This window comes from Haliaeetus albicilla, chromosome 10 (genome assembly GCF_947461875.1).
Source record: "Haliaeetus albicilla chromosome 10, bHalAlb1.1, whole genome shotgun sequence".
Classification (NCBI taxonomy): domain Eukaryota; kingdom Metazoa; phylum Chordata; class Aves; order Accipitriformes; family Accipitridae; genus Haliaeetus; species Haliaeetus albicilla.
In genome coordinates this window covers 27,027,979-27,055,270 of record NC_091492.1, presented here as the reverse complement: position 1 = coordinate 27,055,270, position 27,292 = coordinate 27,027,979, and the positions used below count along the sequence as shown (strand labels likewise).

The 27,292-nt window shown below is 68.5% G+C and overlaps 4 protein-coding genes across 11 annotated transcripts; 1 reads left to right on the top strand and 3 right to left on the bottom strand.

Annotated features, from left to right (window-relative positions):
- Window positions 1-4,614: 4,614 nt before the first annotated feature.
- On the bottom strand, window positions 4,615-9,812 carry EFNA4 (ephrin A4). Its single transcript, XM_069794429.1, has 6 exons — window positions 9,391-9,812; window positions 6,687-6,979; window positions 5,842-5,910; window positions 5,622-5,681; window positions 5,278-5,537; window positions 4,615-5,181 (listed from the first exon to the last, which is right to left on the bottom strand). The coding sequence occupies exons 1-5, from the start codon at window positions 9,774-9,776 to the stop codon at window positions 5,449-5,451; spliced, it is 897 nt and encodes a 298-aa protein (XP_069650530.1). The 5' UTR covers window positions 9,777-9,812; the 3' UTR covers window positions 4,615-5,181; window positions 5,278-5,448.
- A 549-nt stretch (window positions 9,813-10,361) lies between these two features.
- On the bottom strand, window positions 10,362-18,362 carry ADAM15 (ADAM metallopeptidase domain 15). 7 transcript variants are annotated; one of them, XM_069794421.1, is made up of 25 exons: window positions 18,133-18,360; window positions 17,207-17,310; window positions 16,447-16,523; window positions 16,003-16,081; window positions 15,829-15,905; window positions 15,577-15,754; window positions 15,443-15,505; window positions 15,291-15,359; window positions 15,007-15,176; window positions 14,847-14,931; window positions 14,631-14,779; window positions 14,374-14,551; window positions 14,110-14,202; window positions 13,816-14,011; window positions 13,637-13,745; window positions 13,414-13,564; window positions 13,267-13,344; window positions 13,079-13,190; window positions 12,829-12,967; window positions 12,413-12,466; window positions 12,051-12,156; window positions 11,526-11,594; window positions 11,199-11,270; window positions 10,910-11,031; window positions 10,362-10,515 (listed from the first exon to the last, which is right to left on the bottom strand). In XM_069794421.1, exons 1-25 carry the CDS (start codon window positions 18,230-18,232, stop codon window positions 10,473-10,475), a joined length of 2,673 nt encoding a protein of 890 aa, XP_069650522.1. In that variant the 5' UTR covers window positions 18,233-18,360; the 3' UTR covers window positions 10,362-10,472. The 7 variants fall into 7 exon arrangements, with proteins under 7 accessions (XP_069650522.1, XP_069650524.1, XP_069650525.1 ...); XM_069794423.1 differs by lacking the exon at window positions 11,526-11,594 and having other exon boundaries at window positions 14,110-14,205; window positions 18,133-18,362; XM_069794424.1 differs by lacking the exon at window positions 11,199-11,270 and having other exon boundaries at window positions 14,110-14,205; window positions 18,133-18,361.
- Window positions 18,363-19,144: 782 nt separating this feature from the next.
- On the bottom strand, window positions 19,145-23,089 carry DCST1 (DC-STAMP domain containing 1). The gene is given in 14 exon segments (XM_069794431.1): window positions 19,145-19,713; window positions 19,715-19,947; window positions 20,063-20,179; window positions 20,296-20,422; window positions 20,503-20,598; window positions 20,691-20,790; window positions 20,963-21,144; window positions 21,146-21,318; window positions 21,474-21,617; window positions 21,785-22,177; window positions 22,260-22,388; window positions 22,489-22,563; window positions 22,640-22,765; window positions 22,852-23,089. Coding segments are annotated over 14 exon segments (2,502 nt in total). The 5' UTR covers window positions 22,931-23,089; the 3' UTR covers window positions 19,145-19,185.
- DCST2 (DC-STAMP domain containing 2) lies at window positions 22,914-27,105 on the top strand. 2 transcript variants are annotated; one of them, XM_069794420.1, is made up of 14 exons: window positions 22,914-23,662; window positions 23,793-23,894; window positions 24,011-24,205; window positions 24,309-24,374; window positions 24,488-24,701; window positions 24,788-24,945; window positions 25,048-25,212; window positions 25,327-25,494; window positions 25,587-25,687; window positions 25,761-25,891; window positions 26,069-26,184; window positions 26,257-26,350; window positions 26,445-26,684; window positions 26,772-27,105. In XM_069794420.1, the coding sequence occupies exons 1-14, from the start codon at window positions 23,065-23,067 to the stop codon at window positions 26,869-26,871; spliced, it is 2,448 nt and encodes an 815-aa protein (XP_069650521.1). In that variant the 5' UTR covers window positions 22,914-23,064; the 3' UTR covers window positions 26,872-27,105. The 2 variants fall into 2 exon arrangements, with proteins under 2 accessions (XP_069650521.1, XP_069650520.1); XM_069794419.1 differs by having other exon boundaries at window positions 23,793-24,374; window positions 24,788-25,212.
- Window positions 27,106-27,292: the final 187 nt, after the last annotated feature.

Here is a 27,292-nt window from a genome sequence, read left to right as displayed (position 1 = left end):
CAGAGCATGGAGAGGTGCTGGGGGGAGTGGGGTGCCCTGTGCCACCGGCACCCACCACCCAAGGGGGTGCCAGAGGCCCCCCAGGCAGGTGCACTGTCCCTGCGGCTCAGCAGTGGGTGCCTGGCCACGCCATCTGGACTGGGTGGGGGGGTCCCATGCCCAGGTGCAAGTGTGGCCCCATGCCCCCCGTGCAGGGTGTTGGTGTTGCAGCTGCTTCATGCTCCCTTGCTAAATAATTCAGTGCATCGATCTGCCTCCTGCTGCGCCTGCTTCTGGCCATGGGCTGGCCACGGGCCGGCCATGCTCCTGCCAGCTGCTGGGACCTGGCTGTCCCCATCCCTGTCCTCGGGCTGGGACCAGCACAGACCTGGAAGGTTGCCTGCGGTGGGGCTGCGCACACCGGCCCCATGCCAGCCGAAGCCAGATGCTGGCCAGGCAGCACGGGGCTTTCGCGTGGCTAACGAGGTCTTTGCCAGGGAAGCTCATTGGCAGCCTGATCAAAGGAGCACAGGGCGGATCAATGAAGGTGGGGAGCAAGGCACAGAGGCACTGCAGGACTCCTGCCATGAGGAGGGACCCCCTGTGCAGGAGCCTGCCAGCCCCCCCTGTCCTGCAGCCCCCCCCCTCCCCAGGGACTGACCTCTGCCCTGTGCCCGGGCATCATGCCTGCAGCTCCAGCCCTTGGTGCTGGGGCCCCTCCATCCCCTGCAGCATCCTCCCAGCTGGACATGTGCCTGGAGGGGACGGATGGGCAGCAAGGGCTGCGCGCCTGTGGCGCTTTGTGAGCTATCGCTCGCTGGCGCTGTGGTGAAGCCCTGGCATCCAGCCCCACTGCCAACCCTCACAGCACCCACTCCAGGTACCCTTGGAAAATGCTGCCCTGGGTGGGCATCGACCCCAGCCCCTGGCCTCACTGCCTGCCTGCCCCAGGGATGCAGCGTGCCCGGGGGTAATGCCATGTCATTTGCACCAACCCATTACTGTCCCAATCCTCCTCCCAAGTGCTGCTGAGTTGCAGCTCTGCTAGCCTCCCACCAGCTGGGCTGGTGCCAGCCCCAGAGTCCCGGGATAGACCCAACTCTGTCTAAAACCAATTAGAGGCAAGAGGACAGGAGCCTTAAAACCCAGGCAGGAGCCTTAAAACCCAGGCAGGATCCCTGCCCATGTGCCCTGGGGCAGATCCCATGCTGCAGGCTGGGGCTCCCATGGGCCACCAGCCCCGTCCCCAGGGATCCAAAGAGGATCCCATCACAGGGACACAAGGGCCCAGCAAAGCCAGCTCCAGCACCGCAGGCCCTTAGTATGCAGCAGGTGCGGGCAGCACCAACAGAGCCGGTAGCTGAATTGTGCTGCCACTGCAAGGGCAGCTCCTGCCCATCCCAGCTCTGGCACAGCAGGATTATTGTCTGTCAGGATTACAGCAGGCTGGGGAGGGTGGCAGCCCTGCTGAGCTGCTGCCGGCGCCTTGGCACGCACAAGGGCGCGGGCAGGTGGACAGACACCCCAGCACAGAATGGAGATGCGTGCAGGCAGCGTCTGCGTGCACCCGTAGCCCCGGGTGTGCAAACCCACTGGTACCTGGGCTGGTGAGCGTGCACCCCATGCTCCTGTGCACCCTCCCCGCTGCGCTGGCTGCCGCCCTGGCCCTGGGCCAGCAGAGATAAGCAGTGGTGCCCTCTGCTCCGACCCAGCAATGGGAACTGGCCAGTAGAGATGCAGCCACCCACCTGGCCCCCAGTCCCGGCCCTGCAGGGTGTGGGTGGGATGCAATGGCCCCTGCACACACGTGCCATGCCAGTGCGAGCCACCACGCCTGGTGTGTGTACCCTCATTGCTATGGCAGGTGCAGGCTTGGTGCGTGCAGATCTGGCTAATTAGCCGGTGTGGGCCGGCTCCCTCTGAAGCCCCTGCTGAGTGTTTTGCTAAATTATAACCTTGACGATGCGCATCATCAGGCGGCTGCATGGGGAACAGCTGGCTCTGGCCCTGTGCACCCAGTGCTGAGCACCAGTGCAGCAGTGCAGAGCTGCCTGGCTGAGGTGGCAACACACCGGAATGGCATCACACCGGGGTGGCATCACGCTGGGGTGGCATCCCACCACGTGCCCACAACTGCCGGGTGATGCGGGAGCGGGACTGAGGCAGGTGATGGGCTCTGTGGTGTGGCCCTAGGGTGCCAGGGAGCCAGTGTCCTGTGCCTGGTGCATCGTGCCCAGTACCCAGCTCACCTGCTGCTGTGCTCCTTGGGGCTTGGCACACGTCCCCTCGGCTCGATGTGTCCCCTCGGCATGGCGAGCCGGTGGCCCCGTTTCCATGGTGACACGGAGCCATTTCTCATCTCTGGGATGCTCTCTGCAGCTCTTGGGTGGGGGCTGCAGCCACTGCCCTGTGCCCATGGGAGACAAGCACGGATGGGCCCTACCACTCTGGGGGGGGTCATGCTCCTCCCTTCCAGCCCTCTGGGGGGGCCACCGGGCCTCACATCCAGCCCTGTGTGTCCTGGGGCTGCCCCCAGGACGACCGCAGTGCCTGACCTCATCTCTGGAATGGTGAGGGGTGTTAGGGTGTGCCAGGGCCCCGTCCCAGCGTGGCTGGGTGTGGGGACCCCAGCAGCACGGTCAGTCAGGCAACCTGGTGCCAGGAGCTTCCTCATGTGCTGCTGACAGCACCATGGGGCTGGGGGCCTGTGTCCAGGCTCGTCCCAGTGCCACGATGCACCTGTAGTCCCCATCCCGGCAGGGAGCCAGGACACAGGGCTGGGCAGAGCCGTGCCATGCCTCTGTCTCACCTCCCGCCATGCCGCTGTGTCTCCCAGGCTGTCAGCACAGCCCGCAGCCTCTTTATCCCCCTCTTCATCTCAGGGCTGCCTATTACCATTTCGCATCATTTTCTGTTCCCGGCGATAAATTTTTCCTTCCCAATTTCTGAGGGTTTAACTCCCACCCGCCTGTGGTGCTTGGGGCTGCCCTGTGGGGCACAGACCTGCTGGCTGAGGGCACCCGGGCACCCTCACCCCACACTCTTCCCTGGTGGGACCCAGGCATCCTGGCACCCGAGCATCCTGGCTGGCATGAGGGGCAGTGGGGAGCTTGGGGGGTGCTGGCATCGGCAGAGGGGGAGCCCCGAGGCAGGGAGATTGCGAGACAGAAGGGACAGGCTAATGGAGCCTATTCCTTTAATAGATTCAATTTCTGCCGCGGCTGGCTGCGGGGCGCGGAGCCATCAATTCGATTCAGGGGACGGGGAATCTGATTTGGAGCGGCCGTGCCATCAATTAGCTTTTATTGATGGCATTGCTCATTGGAAGTCGATGGGATTTGAAGCCAGCAGCGGATCCCGCATACCAAGCAACCCCTGCTCAAGGACAGGGCTCCACTGCTCCTGGTCCTGGCACCCACTCTGGGGTCCCTGCAGGGACCCCTCGGCCTCACCTGGGAAAGCCCCGGGGGCTGGGGTGGCAAGACGGGCAGCCCCCGGAATCTCTGCATGGAGGTCCCACAAGGCATGGTTGCCCCTGGCACCCCTGCACGGGGGTCCCGCAGGGCACAGCCACCCAGCATCTCTGCATAGGGGTCCCACAGGTCACCATCACCCCTGACATCCCCACATGGGGGTCCTTTGGGGGATGTCCCCACCCAGCATCCCCACATGGGTGTCCCTCGTGACATGGTTGCTCCCAGCATCCCGCATGGGGGTCTCTTGGGTACAGTCCCCCCCAGATGGTATCACCCCCACCTGGAGGGGTCCCACAAGGGACAGTCTCCCCAGAACCCCCACATGGGGGGGTTCCCACAGGGCATGGCCCCCCCTGCACCAGGCAGCCTCTAGGCACCATTGCGGGCCCAGGCCCCGTTGTCCCCCATGGGGACAGGGTGCCCCTGCCCGTGCAAGGATGGGGTGCAGGGTGCAGTGGGGGAAGGGCAGGCAGCAGTGCGGGGGGGAGGGGCACGGCGCAGTCGATGCTTTTGCTCAGTCTCTTGCCAAGCAGTTTCTCCCGAGAAGCCATAAAACCTGTCTGACGTGCCCAGCACCACTGCGGCAGGCGGCCGGCAACGCCTGCGTGGGGGGAGCTGTGGGGGCCCGGCTGCTGGCGGCCCCATGGGGAGCTCAGCTCCAGCTGGGCCCCCCGTGAGGAGGGCGGTAGGGGGCTGCACCCATGGGGCAAGGGGACAGGAGTCACTGCAGGAGCCTCGAGCAACCCTCCTGCCAGCAGGCAAGCCTGGGGCATTCCGCTGCTGGCTCCATCCCACAGCTGCCGGCTGCACCAGAACCATGATCCCAGCAGGGACCCAGCTGTGCCATGAGATCGTCCCCGGCAGCAACTTGGGTGCCCCATCGGTGAAAGGTGAAACCCCAACTGTGGCCCCTGCAGCCCCCCACTTCACGGTCCATCCTAATGGGGTATGCAGTGGGCGGATGGACAGATGGATGAAGGACCACCACCCCGCGGGAAGCCCAAGCCCAGCCGAGGGCAGCAAGCAGGACCAGGGCGCCTGGCTGGGGGCTCTGGGTGAGCGACCCCCAATCCCATCACCCCTTCACACCTGTCCCATCCCAGGTGCCAGTGGCCAGCTCTGGGTCCCGCTGCCAGGCGCTAATTGCAGGCAGCTCATCTGTAATTAAAGCTCTCCCTGTTACATGAGCTGACATCTCAATATCAAATCGCTGCAATTAAACCCCTGGCCTCAAAGGTTGTGGTGAGAGATGCAGGCACCCCCGGGGGGCGGCTGCCCTGGCCCGTGCCCCAGCATCCCTGCGGGGATGGGGACCGCAGGCAGGTGGGCACAGGCAGGAGGGGACCACGGGCAGCGTGAGGCCAGGGGTGGGGGCTTCAGAGCCCGAGGGCACACCAATCTTGCAAACACTGTATTGCTCGGCTCAGTCACTACCAGGGGTTAAAACCAAACCGTAGGGGCCGGTGACGGCATGAAGGAGGGCGTCTTCCCAGAAGACAGATCGGGTGTCCTCGCCGGAGGACAGCGGGTGCCTGGAGGAGCTGCCGCCTCGCTCCAGGGCCTGGGGGTCCCTGTCCCCTGTGGCGGGGGGTCCATGGGGGAAGGCACAAGATGAGGTGACGGCCCTGGGGCAGAGCAGGTGTCCGTCGAGCTTTGGGGAGCCCAGCGCCGGGGCAGGGTGGCCGGCAGGGCCGATGTGCGTCGATGCCGGTGGGAAGCGAGGTCCCTGGGAGGGAGAGCCCCGTCAGGGGATGCTGCAGCGGCAAGGGGGACCAGCCCCCGGGGGCACCTGCTGTCCCAGAGCCCCTCACTCCACCCTCACCTTCCAGGGTGGAGCTCCTGGCCCCGGCTCGGCTCTGTGGAGGTCCGGCGGGTGAGTTGTGGCCCAGGGCTGCTGCATGGGCTTGGCGGGGGGATGGCGGTGGAGGAAGAGTCTGGAAGCAGGCGGTGGGGCAGAGGAGCCCATCTCCCCACCATGGGCAGCACCGGGGTATCAGATCCAGAGCAGGGCCAGGAGCGCGAGCGCAAGGCATGGGGTGCGGGGCTGCAGCGGGGCTGCAATGCCCCGGGCGGGCACCGCGTCTGCCAGGGCAGGAGCAGAGGTCAGGATGAGCCAGCCCCCAGCCCCCCACCAGCCCCCAGTCCCCCTGCCCGCCCCATACTCACCCTCCGGCCCCCCATGCCCGTGAGGCTGTGAATTGGGAACCTCCGTCACTGGCTCCAGTGCTGAAACAAACCCCGATGGTGTCAGTGACCGGCTCGCCTGGGGCACACAGTGTCGCCCCCAAGGCCTCCGGTACCCCCCAGCAGGGACCAGGCTGCCCCAGAGGCAGGGGAGGGGGACCCCCAAACTTTTGGGGCGCAGCCACCCCCCAGCCGCACTCACTGGTGTCTCTGCAGCAGACGGAGACGCGCAGCTTCAGGCAGCGCCCGGCGCTCTCGGGGCTGGGGACAGCTGGGCAGAGGGGACACATCAGCGGATCCCCCCTTCGGCACGGTCCCCCCAGCCCCAGCCGGGCCCCCCTGACGGCCGGGCCGGGCCAGAGCCGGGCCTGGGGCGCCCCCTCCCGGCGGACGGCGGGGCCGGCCCCCCGGCCCCACACCGGGGCATCCAGACTCCCCTGTGCACCCCAACCCCCCCGCGCCCCACCCCGAGGTGTCCAGACCCCCCGTGCACCCCGACCCCCCTGCGCCCCATCCTGGGGCATCCAGACCCACCCCGTGCACCCCGACCGCGGGGCATCCAGACCCCCCCCCGTGCACCACGACCCCGGGGCATCCAGACCCCTCCGTGCACGCCAATGCCCCTGTGCACCCCGACCCCAGGGCGTCCCAGCTCCCCTGTGTGCCCCAACTTCGGTTGCATCCAGGGCCCCAGGGCAGCCAGACCTTCCCGAGCACCCCAGCCCCAGACGAGTCCAGATCCTCTGTGCACCCTGACCCCCTCGTGCACCCCAGTCCTCCCAAATGCACCCCAATCCCTGTTGCATCCAGATCCCTGGTTGCATCCAGACCCCTCTGTGCACCCCAACCTGTTACATCCAGAGCCCTGGTGCAGCCGAACTTTCCTCTGCACGCCCACCCCACTTGCATCCAGATCCTCGCTGTATCCTGATCCTCCCTTGGGCCCCAAACCTGGTTCCACCTGGACCCTGGTGGGACCCAACCCCGGCTGCACCCAGTCCCTGGCACAGCCGCCCTGCTGTGCCCCAGCCCCCCCGGGTGACTCACAGATGTAGTAGTAGGTCTCCCCCGGCTGGAACTCGAAGCCGAGCGAGAAGGGGGTGAAGCGCTGGATCTTCTCTGAAAAGCGGACGGGCCCGAAGGGCGCCTGGGGCCGGTTGCACTCCCAGCGCTTGAAGGCGCCAGGGGTCTCGTAGCATCCGCGGTAGCCCTCCCGGTCCACCATGAAGAGCGTGAAGGTCTCTGCCCGGCCGGCGGGCACGGTCCCCTCGTAGTGTGGGCAGTAGATGTCCAGGTAGTCATTGATGGCCACCTGGATGGCGTAGTCGTCCCGCAGGAACCTGCAGGGCAGGGCATGCCGGGGAGCAGGCGCCGGGGGTCCGGCTGTCCCCTGAGAGGGACACCCCACTAACCCCCGCCCCAGCAGAGCAGGTAGCCAGGCTTTTGCCAAAACAGCTACCGGGCACCCGTCTGCTCCACACAACCAGGCATCAGCTCAGATTAGCCGCAAGCCACTGGAGCTGAATGGGCTCAGCCACTGCAGTTGGGGGGACCCCAGCCGCACCAGCCAGGGCACAAAGCCCGTCGCTCCAGGCACTCGCCTCACCGCCCTCGGTGCTGATCGGCATTGACACGCCGGCGGGGGGCTGCCCCGCTTGACACCTCCTGCACTGACACGGTGCTTGCAGCGGGGCAGTGGGCCGGGGCAGGGGGCACGGGGGACTCTGCCAGCTGGGCAGGCATGGGAGGGGGCCCAACACGGGTACCTGCACAGGCAGGCAGGCACAGATGCAGTGGCTGGGATGGCACGAGCTCATGCCTGTGCAAACAGCACGTGCAGCCAGACCAGGGTGGAGCAGACACCTCTGCAGGCACACACATGCGTGCACACACATGCACACACGTGTGCATGCACACACACACACACATGCACACACTTGGTCCTGCCCGCCCGGGACAGGCAATGGAACAGGAGCCCCTCTCCCTCTTCCCAGCCCCAGCAGGGCAGCAACCTCCACCCTGCGCCCACGTCTCCTAACCGGCCGGATCCTGCCACAGCCTGGGCACAGCCCAGCCCAGCAGGGCCTTGGCCTCACTGGCAGCACCGTGGCACGGATGGGGCTGCCGAGCTGCTGCCCAGCTGGCAAGGTCGCCCCAACCTGGCACAGAGAGCCCTGGGGGTCGGCTCCAGCCCCCTCCTCCCACCCCGGTGCAGGCACAGGCAGTGTTTACACCAGACGCAGATTCCTGGCAGCTGTGGCAGAGGCTGGCACATTAATCACCGGGCCGGCAGCACTGTCGAGCTGGGGAGGCTCGGGCCCCAGGAGCCCCCCCCCAGGCCGGGGGCTCTTCAAGGACAGGACCGGGCACAGGCTTCCCGCTGACTCAGAGCATCCTACCAGGTGACGCTGGCCAGGACGAGCCCAGGCAGGGCCGAGGGCTGCCAGGGGCCAGGGACCTGCCCAGACCCTGCGGAGGGGCACGCAACCCCCCCACCTTCCCAGGGCACCCACGGGTGGTGGGTTTCCACACCTCCCATCTGCAGGTCTCCACTACCAAGGGGTGCAAGGCAGCATTGGTGCCCCCAGCCCTGCCCGGCACGTGCCTGCCTGCCCCAGCCCAGTGGGCTCAGGGCACAAGACTCCCTGTGGGGGAGCGCAGCCCCCAGCACAGCACCCTGACCCGGCCTCCCCGCGCCCCCCAGGCCCTGAGCAGCGCCGAGCTGGGAAAGGCCTAAAATGGAGGAGGCTGGGAGGAGGAATGGGGACGGACCCCGGCCCACCGATGACAGCAGAGCCTGCGGGCAGCACCCCTAGCTGGGGCACAGGCTGGGCTGTGCCCGATGGCACCCACCAGTGGGGACATCTGCCATGGGGACCCGCAGCCCTGGCAGTGCCACCCGCTGGCTTGATGCCACCCAGAGTGACCCCAGGCTTGGTACCCACTGGCCACAAGTGCCCCATGGCCAGAAAGCGTGCTGGGGCTCGGTGCCGCTGGGGGATGCCCAAAGCTCAGTACCACCAAGGATGCCCAGGCTCAATACAGGTTGGTACCACCGGGGACTTGGCACCACCAGGAGTGCCCACTGGTGTGGTAACACCTGGGGCTTGGTGCCACCAGGGCTGCCCACCGGTGGGGTAACACCCAAGAGCTCAGCATCACCTGGGGGTACCTGCCTGCTCGACACCACCCAAGGCTTGGTGCCACCAGCAGTGCCCAGTGGCTCGGTACTGCCCAGGGCTCAGCACCACCGGGGGCACTTGCCAGCTCGGTAACACCCAGGGGTGCCCCATACAGCCCAGTGGCTCGGTACCACTGGGGATACTCACCAGCTCAGTACCACCCAGTGGCAGCCAGGGCTCGGTGCCACCGGGGGTGCCCGGTGGCTCGGTACTGCCCGGGGCTCAGTACCACCAGGGGCACTCACCGGCTTGGTAACGCCCAAGGGTGCCCGGTGGCTCGGTACCACCGGGGTACTCACCTGCTCGCTACCACCCGGGGCTCGGTGGCGCCCGGTACCACCGGGGGACTCACCTGCTCGCTACCACCCGGGGCTCGGTGGCGCCCGGTACCACCGGGGGCACTCACCATCTCGGTATCACCCGGGGGCGCCCGGTGCCCGCCAGCTCCGCCCCGCCCGGGAGCCCACCGCCCGCCGCCCCGCCCCGACCCTACCGGCGGCGCGGGCCCGGGGCTCGGCAGGGCCCGGGGCGCACAAAGGCGGCGGGGCCAGCGGGGGCGGCGGCGCTACCTGGGGTTGCTGCCGTTCCAGTGGACGCCGTGGCGGAGGCCGCGCACCGGCGGCGGCGGCGGCGCCCAAAGCAGCAGCGCCCAGAGCAGGAGCCCGAGCAGCGGCGCGGGGCGCATGGCTCCGCCGGCGGCGGCGGCGGCGGCGGGGGGCGGCGGGGCGGGGGCCGGCGGGGGGCGGGGGCGGCCCGGCCCGGCGGGGCTCGGCACGGCCCGGCCCGCCCCGCCAACTTCGGGCCAATCCGCGCCGCGCCGCCGCCCGGCAACTTCCCCGAGTGCCATTAACCCTTGGGGGACGGCACCGGCACCCCCCGGCCCCGGCAATGGCCCCGGCCCCGAACCGGCCAGCCCCGGGACCGGCAGCCCCACACCGACCGGTACCTCCGGCATCCGTCGGCACCGGGACCGGCGGCACCGGTCCCCTCCCGGTACCCCCCCCCACCCCAACCCGGCCCCGCCGACATCGACCGGCACCGGGACAGGCGCTGCCCAGCACGGCCCGGGCACCCGGGACCGGCAACACCAGTTGCTCCCCGCGGCCGCTCCCGGCCTGGGAGCAGCACCCACTGGCACCGGCACCGGGCAGGAGCGGTGGGACCCGGGAGCGGGGTGGGGGGGTCACGGCGCCGATCCGTGCACACGGGGCGGCTCCTGCACAGGCGGGGGGGGAGGAGGGGGCGGCTCTTGCACACGCGTGTGCCCCTGCACGCGGGGCTGCTCCTGCACACGCGTGTCCGCGTGCACAGGCGGAGGCTCTTGCACGTGCCCGTGCCCACGTGGCTCCACGGGCGACCCCCCGCCCCCCCGGGGCGGCTGCGCGCACAGTCGCCGCCAGGGGGCGGTCGCGGCTGGGTGGCGCTTCCTGCACGGCGGGCGGCGCTTCCGGCGGCCGCCGCGGGGTCTGCCGGGAGTTGTAGTCCCGTCCGCCCGCACCCCCCCCGCCCTGGGTCCCCGGTCCGGCGGAGGCAGCGCGGAGGCAGCTCACAGCCCCTTTATTGGCGTCGGCGGGGGACAAGCGGGCGGCGAGGCCCCGCGGGGCCCAGGGCGAGGCTTTCCCCGCGGCTTCAGCGCTGTGGCGGCCGCAGCTCAGGCCTGCCGCTGGGCGCCCGCGGGCGGCGGTGGCGCCGGCCTGGGGGAAGAGAGGCGGGCAGTGATGGGGTTGGAGCCGCACCACGGCCCCGTGCTCGGCCCCCCCCCCCCCCAACCCCCGGCCCCCTACACCGACCCCCTCGGCCCCTCAGCCCTGGCCCCTACAGCCCCCACTTGCACCCCACTCTGGCCCCCCCGCAGGCCAGGCCCTTGCTCTCGCCCCCCCCCCGCCCCCCTCCAGCCCCCACCTGCACCCCACAGCCCCCCCCACTCTGGCCCCTACAGTCCCCACTTGCACCATGCTCTGACCCCCTGTAGCCCTCCATCCTGGCCCCCCCCACCCCTTATCGCCCCCCCACTACGGCACCATATAGCCCCCCCAACCTGGCACCCCACAGCCCGGTCCTGCCCCACCCCGCTGCCGCCATGCTCACCTGGAGGGAATCACCGTGACGTAGGGGTGACCAGGGGGTGTCTCACTGTGGGGAAGCGAAGGCCCCGGGGGGTCCAAGGGCAGCGGCCGCTGAGGTGGGGGGGGCTTGGCCGGACCTGGGGGCTACAGGGGAATCGGGGTGTCAAAGCTCCGGCACAGGCCAACCCCCCCGCTGGGCTCAAGGGGGCCCAAATCACCTCCCTTGCCTCAGGAGAGGGGCAAGGGAAGGCCCGGCCCAGGTGCACGCCGTCCTGCTCCACATGCCGGTGCTACCGCCGTGCCGCCATTACCTGAGTGCCTGGCACCACGGGGTCCGCAGGCAGCGGGCGTGTGGGGGGGGGGGGCCTGTCCGAGGGGGGGGCCTGGGCAGAGAGAGCAGGGACAGTGAGACAGCTGGGGGATCGGCGGCCGCAGGGGATGAGCCTCCTACCAGGCAGGAGGTTTTCTGGGGGGCCAGGGCTCTCCTGTGGTGGGGTGTTGGCTCTGCCAGGTGGTGGGCACTAGGAGCCGAGCTGCGGCCCACAGGTCCCCAAGAGCTGATGCGCAGCCAGGCATGCAGCGGTGGCCAGTGGCCGGGGAGGTGCTGCCCGGGACCCCCACCCCAGCCCAGGCATTACCTTGGGAAGAGGATCTGGTGGGAGAGGCCGCGAGGGCGGACCGGGCCGGGCCGAGCCGAGGGCAGCCGGCTGCGGAGAGAGGGAGAGGGGGCAGGCGTGCCATGCAGCCCTGGAGCAGGGCAAGCCGTGCAGCATGCAGAGACCCCCCTCCCGCCGCGAAGCAGAAACCCCCCCACACAGTGGGCGGCTCTGGGGCTCAGGCCCCCAGCAGCAGCCCCGGTTCGGATGCCCGCCACAGCCCCTGGCTGGGCACTGATCCCGGAGAAGTGCAGCCAGTGCCAAGCGCGGCACAGGGCATCAGAGCAGCACGGTCCAGGGCTGTGCCAGGCTGCTCCTGTCCCAGGGCGCCGTGGAGTCAAACCATGCGGCCCCGCACGGAGGGATTCTCAGAGCTGGTACCCGGGGATGTCTCCTCGGCAACAACCAGACCAAACCCCGGTACCCACGGCAACCACAGCCTGTTACCACAGTGACAGCATCACCCTCGCCAACAGCCCCCTCCATCCCCAGCCCCCCAGCTCTCACCTTGCCGCTGTGCATGACCTGCAGCTCCGTGGCCTGATGCCGCTGTGGGGGCCGGGGGCGCTCGGGAGGGCCCTGGCTGCCTGACCGGGGCTCTGGCTGCGAGATCCTGCAGAAGGAGAGGCAGGATCAGGCCCTGCTCGCTCCAGGCAGTTGGGGGACCCCACACGGCAACCAAGAAACACTGACACCAGCAGAAGCCCAAGAGAAACGAACCCCTCAGCACCAGAAGAGGTGACACCCTGCACCCCAGGGCTGCCCCACACCCCACGGGCACTGCCAGGGGAAGATCGCAGCACCGGAGGCCTTGCGAAGCAGGACGGCTCAGGGACAGCCCCACGCCCAGGCTCCAGCAGTGACGTTACCCGCTCCAGCCGTCTGGGGCTTCTGGACCCAGGAATCGGGCCTGGGTCTCAGCGCTGTGGGGAGAAGAGTGGGGGGCTCAGCCCAGGGCTGGGGGGGAGGGCAGTAGGGGGGAGGAACCGCGGTGACATGGGGCAATGATGCATGACAGGATCTGCTACCTGCGCCGGGGGAGGGGGGCAGGGATGCACGCGGGCACGCACGCACACAGACTGTCACCTGCATGGGGATGCAGGCATGCACACCGCTTGGTCAGCCACCACAGGACACGTACACACATGCAAATGCACATGCTTACACTCCGCTTACCCGCCACACACATGTGCATGCCCACATGCAGGCCTGCAGCTCCAGTACCTGCTGCAGCACACACATGCACAGAGGCATGCGTGCCACCTGTCCCTGCCGGTGCGTTTACCTGTACTGGCAGGAGGTCCCCTTGCTGAGCTGGCAGAGGCGCTTGTGCAGCCCAGTGCGGCGGGTGCAGCAGAGCCCCAGTGCCAGGGCCAGCCCCAGCAGCGTGATCAGCAGCAGGGTGGTGGGCAGGGTGCTCCCCCCTGTGGAGAGCGGCACGTCAGCCCCCCCCGCTGCACCCCATGCTGGCTCAGGCCGTGCCGGCCACACAAAGCCCCATTCTCCAGGCAGACGCTGCCTGCCTGTGCCCTCACCTCGCTCCAGGGCGGCAGGGCCACTGTCCTGGCTGCCCCCCGCACCGGGGCTCTCGCAGGTCGGGGGGGCCCAGCCCTGCTCGCAGTGGCAGTGCCCGTGGTTGTTGCACACCTGAGTGGGTGACACCAAGCCTCAGCCTCCGGCAAGGTCCCCACCTCCAGCACCCACCCCCCAGCCCCGCACTCACGCCATGCCCGTGGCACTTGCTCTGGCACTGCTGGTCACCCAGCACGGAGACGTCCTGGCACTGGCGCTGGAGGCACACCTGCCCAGGGGACAGGGCATCAGCACCGGGTGAGCCCCCTGGCCCCCTTCCCACCACCCTGGCGCTCACCTTCCCAGGACCACAGGCGGTGCCGGGCAGTACCATAGCCGCATCGCTCACATCCTCATCCCCAGGCAGGAGGGTCCCCTGGCAGGACCCTTCTGGTCTGTCCCCGGGGGTGCTGCCACGCTGGCACTGCAGCATCCCGCAGCCAGCATCCCTGCAGAGACAGAGGGATCAGGGGCAGGGCAGGATGGCGAGGGGCAGATGGTGAAGGGGGGACAGCGCTCACCGCTGGGTGCAGGCGATGTAGGAGCCATTGGGGAGCTGCCCGCAGTGCCCGCGTTCATCCGCTTTCACGTTCAGGGAGGCCATGCAGGAGCTGGAGACAGGGCCGGCGCCTGCAGCAGGGGAGCAGCAAGCCTCAGCACCCCCACCCAGCCCCTCGCCCCCGCCCTGGCCCCGCCGTACCTGGCCCCAGCAGCTGCTGGCACTGCCCCTCATAGGTGGCACAGGTGCCACTGTAGCAGACCGCCTGCCCGCTGGCACAGGGCTGCCCGTCCTGCAGGAAAGTGTCGGGTGGGCAGCGTGGCGAGACCCCGTCACAGAACTCAGGCAGGTCGCACTCGCCCAGGGGCGCCCGGCACAGGTGTCCAGCACGGCGCAGCTGTGAGGGCGCACAGTCAGATGAGCAGGGACCCTCAAGAAACCCACCCTAGGGAGTGGCTGGAGTGCCAGCCCTGCCAGCTGCCGGTCTCTACGCACCTGGCAGTCCTGGCAGCAGGCGTCCCCTGTGGCACACTCGGCCCCGGGCATCAGCTGGCAGGTGCTGCTGTTGCAGCAGGGATCAGTGCACTCCTGCTGGCAGAGGGGCTGCAGTGAGCGGGTGGCACCGGCATCCCCCCTGCCAGCCCCACGGCAGGGCCAGGACACAGTGTCCCTGGGCAGAGCCATGGCATGGGCAGCCCCAGGCTCAGGAGAAGCGGGGGGAGACAGGGGGGACCCCAGCCCACCCAGAGCCTCCCATACCATGCTGAGGCCACAGTCACAGCCCTCGCCTGGCTCCAGGAAGCGGTTCCCGCAGTAGGGACTCCCAGCCAGGCGCTGGGGCTCAGGGACGTTGGAGAGGCACCAGCCGCGTCCCTGCCGCAGGCTGCGCTCCAGGTCCTGCTGGCTGCAGTTGCTGAAGCTCAAGCCAGGCGTCAGCCTGCAGAGCCAGAGGGGGGCTGGTGAGGTGGGGAGGGGGCTCAGCCCTGGCCCCCTGCGGCCCTGCCTGCAGCCCTCACCCCGTGGGCGATGCCATGATGCAGCCGCGGTCCTGCCGGAGGTCGCTGCAGTCGCAGAAACGCCCAGCGCCATCATGGCGCATGCCCAGGTTGTGCCCCAGCTGATGGGCCACCGTGGAGGCAACGACGAGGACGCTGACCGAGTGATCCTGCCGGACAGGGCAGGTCAGGGGGGGGCCAGCGGCAGGGGGATGGCGAGGGACAGGGCGTACTGACCATGCTGACCCCTCCAGAGCGCGCAGGGGAACACATGGAGGCTTGAGCCGACATCCCCACTGAGACATCATCAAAGTGGGCACCCCTGAGGAGAGAGTACAGGGGTCAGGAGGGCTGCCTGTGCGCCTCAGCCTCCAGCCCCATCCAGTCCCCCACTCACGTGAGGAGCTGGGCGTTGTCATGGGGCAGCCGGGGCAGCAGCTCCTCCTGGCGCCAGCGCAGGAACCGCTCCAGTGCAGCCCGGGCACTGCTGCCCACCGTGAACCTGTCGCCCTCGCTCCAGACCTCCACTGCCAGCAAGGCCACCCGCAATCCCAGTGGCTGGAAGAACTATGGGGTATGAGGGGTGGTCAGAGACCCCCAGAACCACAGCAGCAAGGGCACAGCTGAGCCGAGCACTGTGCTAGGACGGATGGTGCCCGGCGGGTCGCGGCGGTGACTCACCGCATCCACCTGGTTGGCGATTTCCAGGGTCCGGGTGCGGACACGTTGCAGGTTGGGGTAATTCTGGAACTGGGGGTGCAGAGAGGGGTGTCAGGGAGGCCAGCGGGGGAGCAGGGCAGCCCCTGTGCCAGGGCCGTCTGCCCAGCACTCACCGCAGTGTGGTCCACCACCATCACCAGCTCCACGAACCACTGCTCTGCCACCGCCCGCTTGCCCTGAGGAAGAGACGGGGTCAGGGCATGGGCAAGGGGACCTTCTGGCAGGGCAAGACCTGTGGGTGACCCACCCTCTGTGGACCAGGGGGCTCCATCTCCTCTGCTCGGGGCTGGTCCAGGGGGCCCTGCCCGCAGGCCCGTGGCACCAGCCGGACCTCCCGTGGCCGGTACACGACATGCTGCCCTGGGGGGCTGCCAGCATCCGGCTCTATCCCGTAGCTCCTGGTCTCCGACAGCCAGAGATGGCCACTGAGGAAGGGGAGAGGAGGCATCAGTGGCACAGTGGGAGCCAGGCTCGGGGACCGCTGGGACCAGGGGCTCACCTGAGTCCGGTGCAGGCGCAGAGGCTGGCCCAGGAGCCAGGGAAGCCCCGCACCATCCCCCGGTAGCAGCAGTGCTCCTGCAGCAGAGAGAGGGGAGTCCAGAGCCAGCCCCATACTGGGGTCCCTCTGGGGCTTAGAGATGGCCCTCAGGGACACGATGCACCCAGGCCCTACCTGCTCGCTGGTCTCCTGCGTCACCCGCGTGCCATTGGGCAGGTAGTAGAGCAGCGCCCCAGCACCCAGCACCAGCTCCCTGCAAGAGGCATGCATCACCGCCGCAGCAGGGACCCCCAGCTCACCCCACTCTGAGCATACCACTGATGAAAATGGGGACCCTGGTACCTCCCACCCTACTGCAGGCACACCTTGGATGGAGACAAGGTCCCTGGGACCCCCACCCCAGGTGTACCATGGACGGAGATGAGGAACAAGGGACCACCGCTCCATGTGTGCCACAGATGGAGAGAGGGTCCCTCAGACCCCCACCCCTTGTGCACCATGGACAGAGACAGAGCCCATGGGACCCCCACCCTGCATGCACCATTCATGGATACAGGACTCCCGGGGACCCCCATCCCATTCCCACCCTTGCTCTGCGCCAGCCAGCCACCAACTCACCAGTTTTTCTCCAGCTCCAGCACCAGCTGTGTCCCCTCCAGCTCCAGCAGGACCCGCAGCCGGGCGGGGAACCCCCCCTACCACAGGCAGCAGTTACAGGACCCCCCCTGCCCCAGGGGACCCGACCCTGCGCCAAGCTGCGGGTCTCCTCCCATCCCGCCCCCCACACCCTCTGAAACACCGTGACCCCCAGCAGGGTGTCGGCAGGAGGCCGGGGGACCTGCCTGGCCCTGGCACGTGCCCGGAGGGAGGGGGCGGAAGGGATCCCCTGCCCACCCCGGCCCCCACCCTCACACCCCGCAGGAAGGGTCCCTCCCTCCCGGGCTCATTGTGCTGGGGAAGGGGGGGGTCAGACAGAGCCGGGCCCCTGCTCCCGCCGCCCCCCGCGCTTCCTGCCCGGTGCAGGGTGGCGGAAACGCCAGAGAGACTCCCAACGGCCGTGGGGCGGGCTGGGCCCTTCCGCCCCAGCCGGGAGGAGTGCCGGGCGCAGGGTGGGTACCCCGACCCAGCAAGGTCCCTCCCGGCATCAGGTCTGGAAGGGAAGGAGGATTTGCTGGGGGCCCCCTCCCCACTGCCCCTGGGGCGCCCAGAGGCTCCGGGTGCTCCGATCCCCAGGGACATGGGACCAGGGGACCTGGATGCCGGGTATCCTTCACCGGGAAGGGGGCAGGAGGAGGTGGTGGGGTGCAGGCAGCTCCCACCCCACTGTCACAAGCCTCTACGTGGCGCAGGCTCCCCAGGGATGTGGGTGGGGGCTCACCTGGGTTGCCTCTGCCAGGCTGAGCTTCTGGCTGTCCCTCAGGACCCAGGGGGTCACATGCCAGGAGTGTCCCAATTCTGCATGGCGCTGCCACGAGCTGTCACCTGCACAGGGCCCAGAGCTGCTCCGTCACAGCTTTGTCACCCATCACATCCCGGTCCCCCCCCACCCCCCCAGTTACCCATCACAGCCCCGGCCCCTGTCACAGCCTGGTCCCCACAGTTGCCCATCAGAGCACGGCCCCCCAGGGTCAGGGCAGGGGTTTGGGGTGGGGAGCCGGAACAGGGGGCTCCCACGCTCACCCCAGCAGCTCCCAGGCTGTCCCCAGGCAAAACCCTGAGCATCCCCCAGCCACACCACGCAGGATGCTGGCTCCCAGCGGAGCCTGGGGTACGCCTGGAGGGGACCCCACGGTGGGAGGTGGCAGGGGGATGGGGAGCGAACGCCCCTGCCTCGGGATGGGCTTCCCGGGGTCCCCTGCCAGGCCTTGCGTCAGCCCCAGCCCAGCTGCCCGGTACAACCAGCTCGGGGACCGGGGGAGGGCTGGGAGGTCCGGCCCAGCAGCCTCAGTGTCCTCCCGCAGCCCCCCCTTCCTCCCGGCTCCCCGGGGGACCCCCGCCCTCCTGGACCCCGGGGGAGGCTGGAGGGGCAGGGGTCTCCCCCGGACCCCGCCCCTCACGGCCCCACCAGGCCGGGGAGCGCCGGTCCCCACGGTGCAGCCGGCTCCGCGGCGGGACCAAACCGCCGTCCCCGAGGCGGAGGAGGCACCGAGCATCCCGCGGGGCTGCGACCCCCGCACGGCCACCCCCAGCTGCTGCCGGTCCCCGGGGGTCCCCGCGCGATGCCCTGGAGGAAGCGAGGAACGGACCCCCGCAGACCGGGGCGGGGGGGGACACGGCCCGCCGGGACTCCCCGGTCCCGCTTACCTGCGCCGCTCCCGTTGGCCCCGGTGCTGGCGGCGAGGAGCAGCCCCGCGGCGAGGAGGAGGAGGAGGAGGAGGAGCAGCCGCAGAGCCTGCACCCCCATCGCCCCCCCACGCCCCCCGCAGCCCGAACGGGGCTCGGCGGTCCTGGGCAGGCGGCTCCCGAGCTGACCCGCCGCAGCCGCCCCCGCCGACGCTCCCGCCGCGCATAGCACCGCCGCCGCCGGTCCGCCCGGCCCGGCCCGGCCCGGGAGGAGGAACTTCCTGCCCGGCCCCCGCCCGGCTCCGCCCGCCGCCGCTCCGCCGGTGACGCCCGGCCCGGCCGCCGCGGGGGCGGGGAGGGACGGACCCGGGTGGCCGCGCCTCGGAGGCGGGTCCGTGTGCGCCGGGAGCCGGCTGCCACTGACCCGGTGCGCTGCGACGGAGACCCCCTGCGCTGCTGCTGTGGAGTGGGACCCCTGCCTGCTCCGTCCCGTGCTCCGGAGATCCCCTCCTTCATCAGCCAATACAGCGGAGACCCCCCACCTTCACCATCCCATGCCCCGCAGAGCACTGCCTTCCTTATCCCATACAGCGGAGACCCCCGCCCTCGTTACCCCATACACCAGGCAGCCCTCCCTTCGCCATCCCATGCACTAGAGACCCCTGCCTTCATCACCCTGTACACTGGAGACCCCCCCCTTCCCCACCCTGTACAGCAGAGACACTGGCCTCGACCATCCCATACACCGGACTCCCCTGCCTTCACCACCTCATGCATCGGAGACCCCTGCCTTCATCGCCCCGGGGTCCACCGGAGACCTCCCCTTCACCACTTCATTCGGTGGAGACCCCCACCTCCATTGCCCCATACGCTCGAGATCCCCACCTTCCCCAACCCATACATCCGAGACCCCTGCGTTCCCCACCCCAGACAAAGAAGACCCCCCACCTTCGTCACCCTTACACCCCCTTTCACCACTCCCCACACCAGAGACCCCCACCCCCACAGACGCACCCCACAGACCCCACTTCACGCCGTGCAAGGGGGAGTCACAGCCTTTATTGCCAGGTGCCCTCAGGCTGCGTACCCTGCATCCTCGTCGCTGCTGTCCTGGGTGAGGCTGGGGTCCCCAGGGGTGCAGGCGAGGCACACGCTGCCCACCTCCCTCCAGCACAGCCTGCAGTACTGGGCACCACAGGCAGGCACGGGGCAGACCTGGTCCTGGGGGGTCACAGGCACCCCACACACTGTACAGCTCTGGCGCATCCAGCGGCGCAGTCGTGGCCAGCGCCAGCAGCACCACTCCAGCAGCGATGTCCCCTGCAGTGGGGCCAGGACCATGTGGGGCTCGGGCCAAGCGGCCGCCCCACAGGGGAACAGACCTGGGATCAGGGGACAGTGAAGCGCCCCTGCCCTGGCACCCTGGTGCGGTCCCAGCTCCACGTCCCCATCCCTGCTCACCAGTCCTGGGTGCTGCCGTGCCCGCTGGGCGATGCGCTTCCGCTGCCGGTGGACGAAGCTCTGCCGCTGCTGCAGCAGCTTGTTGTAGAAGTAGAGCACGCGGCTCTTCTCCCGCTGCCCCAGCAAAGACCATGAAGGGGCAGCCAGGGGCACCAGCCCACCCCAAAAACTGCCCCCCCGGGCCGAGTCGGGCTGTGCCAGGCCCTCGGCTGGTGCTGGGGCTGCCGCTCACCTTGGGGAAGTAGAAGGCAGCGATGGCGCGGCGCAGGCGGTACGTGTAGACCTGGGCCAGGCAGAGCAGCACCAGCACAGCCAGGGGCAGGCAGCTGCCCACGTACTGCTGCCTCGTCATGCCCTGGGGCTGCGGCAGGCAGGCTGGGGACAAAGTGGCAGCACTAAGCCCCCCTGAGGAAAGCCCCCCCAGTCCCTCTCGCAGGCAGGGGTGGCCGGGCCATGGAGCTGGGGGGGCCCATCCCCTGAGGGGGCTCACCGAGGTTGGACGTCTCCAGCTGGGTGTCGGAGGAGGTATTGAGGGCCCCGATGGTGCTCCGCAGGAGCCGAGCCATCAGGGATGTGCCCGTCACATGCACGGCCAAGTGGTGGCTGCCTGTGGGACAGGAGCATGTTGGGGGCGATGGTTGTGGGGCTGGGTAGGAGGGTGGAAGGGGGGATGACCCTTGCATTGCTGTGGGGTGCAGTGGGGCTGTGGGGCCGTGGGCTCACTGTGGAAGGAGTACTGCACGAAGGAGTGCTGCTGGATGATGCTGAGCATGGTGAAGAGTGTGTGGTCCAGACCGCAGGCGAGGAGGAGGAGGAGCACGGGCGGGATGCACTCCAGCAGCTCCAGCACCTGCGGGGAGCAGGATCTGCCACAGCCTGGTCCCCAGCCCTGGCCCCTCAGCCCCCCAGCCCGCCCCACCAGCCCCTCACCATGCTCTGCAGCTCAGGTGGCTGCACGGCCAAGCGGCATGGGAAGATGACGGCTGAGACCTCTGCCCGGCGCAGGGGCAGCAGCGTCCGCTTGTGCTGGAGGAGGGGGAGCGAGGTGGCTCAGTGCAGCTCCCTGGGACCCCCCACTGGGGGTGGGGGGCTGCCTGCCGCCCCTTCTCCCCCCTCACCTGCTTTCTGCGGCGGGCATCAATTTGGCGGAAGTAGGTGGTGACGTAGAGGTTGTCGAAGCAGATATCCCGGCAGTATTGCTTGGTGTAGGAGAAAGCCCTGGCAAGAGGGGGGGTCCAGGCAGGGGAGAGGGACCAGCTGCAGCCCCCCAGGCCCCTCCCTTGTCTTTATGCCCCTCCAGACCTGCTGCCAAAGGAGGCCCCCCACCCCTCCATGCCCTGCAGTTGTCACAGGGGTGTGCCCCCCCCGCCCCCCCCATCCCAGGGCTCACGAGATGAAGACGAGGAGGAAGGTGCAGGAGAGCAGCAGGCGGAAGAAGGAGATGGCCTGGCCCAGGTGGGCACCGTGCTGCTGCAGGTGCAAGGTCACCTCCTCCATCAGCTGCTCCGCTGACACGTTGGCACCCAGCAGCATCTCATGGTGTTCCTCCTGCAGCAGAGGGACCGTGGGGCTAGGCGGGATCCGGCCCCTGCCCTGGCCCTGGGCAGAGGGGACAGACACCCACCTGGAAGACAACGCTGGCACTGAATTCCTGGCTGAGGTTGCTGACGGAGTTGTTCACCAGGTCGTACATCTGCCCAAAGTTGCCCTCCACCGGGATCTTGTCCCAGCACCAGCTGTGCATGACTGTGAGGACAGAGTGGGGATGGTGCTGGCAGAGCCGGGGCCCCTGGCCATCGCCCTGGCACAGGCTGCGGCTGCCATCCCAGGGGGCTGCAGGGGACAGAGCCAGAGCCACCTCACCGAGGGAGGACAGGGCAAGCGTCCCACACATCACCCACTCTTGACGATGTGGCAGAGGAGCTTGAATTTCATGGGTAGGCAGAGGAGGTGGCTGATGAGGGGCACAACCACTCGTGCCATGCAAGCATCATGCTTGGTGCTGAACCAGTCCCGGCAGCGCTGCATGCCCAACTCGATCACATCTGGGGAGGCAGGAGCCCTCAGCTGCCCACGCACCCCCAGACCCGCTGGCCCAGAACACCATCCAGGGTGCCCTGTGAGGCCAGCAACGGGGGGCTGCGGTAGCCCCATCCCCTGGCCAGCCACTGCCTGCACCGCATGCTGCCAGCCTCCTGCCCACCCCACTCACAGGTGCAGCGTAGTTTGGTCTTCATCTCGTACAGCTGCTGGGTGCTGGGGGCCAGCTGGGGGTCTGAGTGCTGGCGCTGCCGCAGGTCATACCCCTCCTCGCTGGCCACCTCCTCGTTCAGCCCCACAAAGGCGCGTGAGATGTTCTGCACCTCGGCGTTCAGCGTCTGCCCACTCCGCTGCCGATGGGGGACACACAGGCTCGGCCCTGCTCCCACCGCCCCCCCCCCCCCCGCCCCGGCCCCCTGCCTCACCGCCATGTCCTCCATCACCCTGCGCAGGGGGGCTGTCGACACCTGCCAGAGCTGACGGCTGTGGTTGACCTGCAGCTCCGCCACGCAGCCCAGCGAGCGCGTCACCTCCTCCAGGTTGTGCCAGATGTTGGCCACAGGCCCTGGCACCAGCAGGGGTGGCTCAGACCCTGCTGGCCCTCAGGACCCTGCTGGGGGGGACAGGGATGCAGGAGGGGACCCTACCGTTGTAGATGGCGGCGAGGACAAAGGAGAGGACGTAGACCCGACCCTCCTTGCCCAGGAATTTGGGGGCCACGAGCAGGCTGGCACAGCGAAAGTGGGGGGACGTGGCCCAGCCCAAGGCAGTCACTCCTGTGGGGAGCAGAAAGCTGTCCCCACGGTCCTGCAGAGACCCCCCCTGGGGCTCCCAATGGCCCCCGTCACCCCAGTCCCCTCCCGGCCCCATCCTCACCCGCTAGCCCATAGGAAATCTGCACCTTGCGCGTTTCTGTGATGTTCATGGGGACGATGAGGAGCTGGCAGAGCCCTGAAACACCACAAATGTGCCCTGAGCCCCCAGTGCCACCAGCCCCCTGCCGTGCTCGACACCAGGGCACACTCACCGAGGCCAAGGAGGGTCCCGACACTGGCACCCAGGAAAAACTTGTTGGTGCGGTACTGGTCTGGCTGACTCCAGAGGAACCGGCTGCACGGGGCAGGCAGCAGCGCAACCACCACTCGCTTCAGGGCTGGGTGGGGAAGGAGGCATCAGCCCTGCCTTCTCCTGCCGCCCATGGGCAGCCCTGGCCGGGAGCGGGGCAGGAGGGGATCTCACTCGTGTTGGGTGGTTTCTGCCTCCTGCGTGCCTCTGTCCCAGCCAAGCGCTCTTGCCCAGGGGCCATCACTGGCTCCATGGCTCTGTGCCTTGTCCTGGTGACAGCGGGGTGCTCCCCTGGAACCAGTGCATTGTGAGCTGCCCATTCCACCTGCCGTATCCCTGTGCCCAGAGTCTGGGAGAGCACCAGGAGCCTGGGACAGCCAGCCCAGCATGGGGCTGGTCTTGTGGCTGGGCAGAGCCCTGCAGGGACTGAGGGGCTGGGGGAAGAGCCCGTCACAGTGGTCTGGGGGCAGGTGGCCCCGGCAGATGCGCCAGCCAGAGGAGGCCAGCAAGGCGCGGGAATTAGCCCGCAGTGCCAGTGGCTTCGTGCTGGGCATGGCCCTGGCCAGCCTGTATGGAGCTCTGGTGCTGCTGGCGCAGGGCCACAATGTTTGGTACTGCCTGGTCACCACCACCAGCCTGGGCGCAGGGCTGGGGCTGGGCATGGCCTTCTCTGTCAAGGTGCGGGTCACTGTGCTGCTATCGCTGCCCCACATCTTCACCAGTAAGCAGCTGTTGGTACCGCCGCTGGGAGCCAGGGGAGTGCCAGGGGGGTGCCGGGTCCCAGCTGAGCCCCAGGACCCCCCTGTCCTTGCAGGGGAGGGGAAGATGCTGATGCTGCTGCTGGCACTGGGCATGGCCATGCAGGGCCCCTGCACCAACATCCTGCACAACTTCTCCCGGGCCGCCGAGTCGCTGTCGTGTGGGGCTGAGCTCGCCCTCAACCAGACAGCCGAGCGGCTGCAACGCGCCCAGGAGCCGCTGCTGAGTGAGAGGAGGGGCCAAGGGGATGCGGTGGGATGGGAGGGTCCCTTCCCGGGGGGAGCCCCAGCAGCACTAGCCGGCCCTGGGCTGCCCTCGCCCTTCGGGGTATGGTCAGGGGTCGCCCCTCTCTGCAGATGTGTTGTCCAAAATCAAGGACATTGCCCAGAAAGCCAAGGTGGTGGGCGACCATGTCCGCAAGTTCTTCCGCTCCATCATGGACTCTGTCAGCCATGTCGGTAAGCGGAGGTCCCCGAGGGTCTCCCCATCTCCAGCACCCCCCCATCCTGCTTTCAGTCTGTCCCTGTCCCCGTTGCCTGCTGCCTGTCCCTCAACGCTTGCTCCCTGCCCACAGCCCGAGCCCTGCACAATGTCTGGCTGTGGCTGGCGAACATGGGCAGAGTGTGCAACCACGAGTTGGGCACGCCGTACCGCCGCTGCTTGCGCCTCTTCGACGAGGCCAAGGACAGTTGCGAGCGCGCCATCCCCTTCCTCTTCTTCCTCTGCTACATCATCATCATTTTCAGGCCCCTCTGTGGTCTGGCCAATGGTGAGTGGGTCCCTGTCCCTCTGCAGCAGGGGTGGGAGGTGGCAGGGTGGACCCATACCCACCACAGGGCCCTCACCCTGGCAGAGACCCCTCCTCTCCGCAGTTGCCCTCCTCTTCTGCATCATCCCGCAGTACATCCAGTCCTTCCTCAAGAGGAAAATCGGAGACCGTGAGTATCCCAGTGCCATGGCGGGGTTGAGGGTCCCTCTCTGCCCTGCCTCTGCCCTGTCCTGGCTCTTGCCCCAACCCCCAGCACCGCGTGGCCCCTTGTCACCCCCGCAGCCCTCAGGGACGCTCTGGACCGCGTCCACCGGGAGTTCGAGTTCAACATCTCGGCTGTGCACCGCTTTGACATCAGCCTCAACGCCAGCAAGAGCCTGGGGGAGGTGGCCCTGGACATCATGGAGGGCGTGCGCCTGCGCCTGGAGCCCATCCGCCAGGTCCTGGGGCTCTTCATGCACGTCTCCTTCTGCGCCATTCTCTACATGTACCTCCAGTGAGTGGGCTGGGGTCCCGCTCCAGCCCCCCCGTGGGGACGGTAACCCAGTGTGCCAGTGCCTAGCATCCCCCTTGTGTCCCCAGGGCGCTGCGGTACCGTCACCGATACCTGCGGGATGACACGTTTGACAACGTTTACATCACACGGCGCTTCGTGGAGCTGGATCTGTGGCGGGCAGAGCAGGGCAAACCCACCGTGCTGCCCCTGACTGCCTGGGAGAGTGGCCGCTACATTGCCCCAGGTCAGCCCCACACCCGGGGGAGCATCCCCCAGGTGAGCCCTGCAGCAAGGAGCCAGGGGGTCCCAGCACCGCATGGCCTCATGGCGCTCCATGCCCGCCCAGCCGGGCTGTGGCTGTCACGGCAGGAACGGCGACAATACGGGCTGCAGCTGGTGGGGGTCCTGCGCCACGTGCTGCTGGGGCTCAGCATCGTCCTGGCCGACTACAGCCTCTTCTGGCTGCTTGACCTGGTCCAGCACCAGCTGCGGGGGGAGATCGTTGCCAGGGGTGAGCAGCACCCACCATGCCGGAGCAGCACCCTTGAGTGCTTTGCTGGCTGGGGGCCGGGGCTTTGCGGCAGCAGCTGCCCCGTTCCCTGGGACTGAGCTGTGCACCCCGCAGCGCCGGCGGTGCTGGGTGTCAGTGTCAACGGGACGGGCTACACCAGTGACATCTTCCGGGACTTGGTCTCTGCCTTCGGCATGCTGCAGCAGGGCAACATCTCGGTGCTCTCCCAGCGCTGCATCCTCCAACCCGTGGAGCCCGACTACAGCACCTACCTCAGCATGGGTGACTGGGGCTGCTGCACCCTCAGCGTGCCAGGTAGCGGGGGGAGGGTGCAGGGGAGGTCACCCCTGCGTGACTCATCCTCTTCCCACCAGGACTCCTGTATGGCATCTGCCTCTTCATCGCTGTCTTCGGCAGCTATGTGGCACGCCTGCGCCGGGCAGTGTGTGCCGCCTACTACCCATGCCGTGAGCAGGTGAGAAGCCCCCCCCCACCTCCCCATGCCCCCTTGGCAGCCACTTGCCCTCACCCCACCCCTGCCATGCCAGGAGCGCACAACCTTCCTCCACAGCACCATCCTGGCACGGCGGGCAGGGCTGGCACGTGCCCTGCGCCAAGCTGTCATGCAGCGTACGGCCGACGCCGGGCAAGGCAACCTGCTCCTATTCCTTACCTCCAGGTAAGCTCCCCTGGGGAATGCATGCATGGAGTTGGAGCCATCCCAACCCCATAAGCACCTTGCTGGGCATTGCAAAAGGGCAACGCCATCCCCGGGGGTCTGCAGCAATGGCAAAGCCCTTGCTGCGGACCCCCGGGGATGGCGTTGCCCCATGGAGCATCAACTCCCTGCCGGCAGGCTGCCTACCTTTGCCCGGCTGGTTCGGCTCTTGGGCATCCAGCAGAAACGCTGCCTGGCCTGTGGGATGGCGGAGCAGCCGGATTTCATCGCATGCATCACACCCAGCTGCAAAGGTAGGAGCTCCCCCAGACAGGGGACACTGCCCTCAGAATTTCCCGCCCCTCTCATGGCTCTGTTTTCCCTAGGGTTGTATTGCACTGAGTGCTACCAAACCCTGAACAACATCTGTTCCATCTGCATGGGCCCCCTGAGCTACCGGGACACTGGGGACGAGGAGATGTGAGCAGAGGGGTGCAGGGAGCCCACTGGAGTCTGGTGGGGCTGCAGTGGGTGGGAGGGTCTGCAGCTCACCCCCCCTGCCCCATCTCTGCAGGGACTCCAGTGACGAGGACACAGTGGGGCTGTGGCTGGGAGCTGTGCGGGCGCTGCGGGGACAGGAGCAAGGGCGGCTGCTGCAGCAGCACATCCGCAAAGTGGTGGGGGGCTGGGGGGGCAGCCGGCGGCTGCCCCCTGAACTGACAGCCCGGCTGCGAGCCCAGCTGAAGGAGGAGGCGAGCGGGGAGAGCGACGGGGGCAGCAGTGGGGTGGATGGCGAGGACAGCTCGCTTTCCAGGTGAGGGCTGGTGATGGGGGTGGCGATGTCCCTGACATGCCCTGGCACTGGGGGTGCTGGTCACCAACACTGCTCTCCCCACCCCAGCCTGGACTTCAGCTACCAGGAGCAGCCTGAGAGCAGTGGCAGCGAGCTGGAGGAGGTGATGGCCCTGCGGCCGCCCAGCAGCCAGGGCAGGGCCCGGTGATGGCAGGACGGTGCCATGTGGCAGCGAGGATGCGGGGCCAGGCTCTGGGGTCATGGCTGGAGCCTGAGCAGCGTGGTGGAAGCCAGGAGCTGCTGGGGTGGGTGGGGAGGGGCTGGTGAATAAAGCACCTGGTCTTCAAGGAAGCAGCATCCCTGTGCCTGGAGCTGGCATCCAGCCCCCCACGATGGTCCCGACCTCGTGGTGCCCCTAGCCCTGTGCTGCCTCTGGCTCCATCCCCATGGTGCCCCCAGCTCCATTGTGCCCCCACCCATCCCCATCCCCATCCCCATGGTGCCCAGAGCCCCTTGATGTCCCCGTCCCCAGCCCCGTGGTGCCCCCATCCCCATCCCTATGGTGCCCCCAGCCCCACAGTGTCCCCATCTGCATCCCCACAGTGCCCCCAGACCCACTCGCTCCCCCA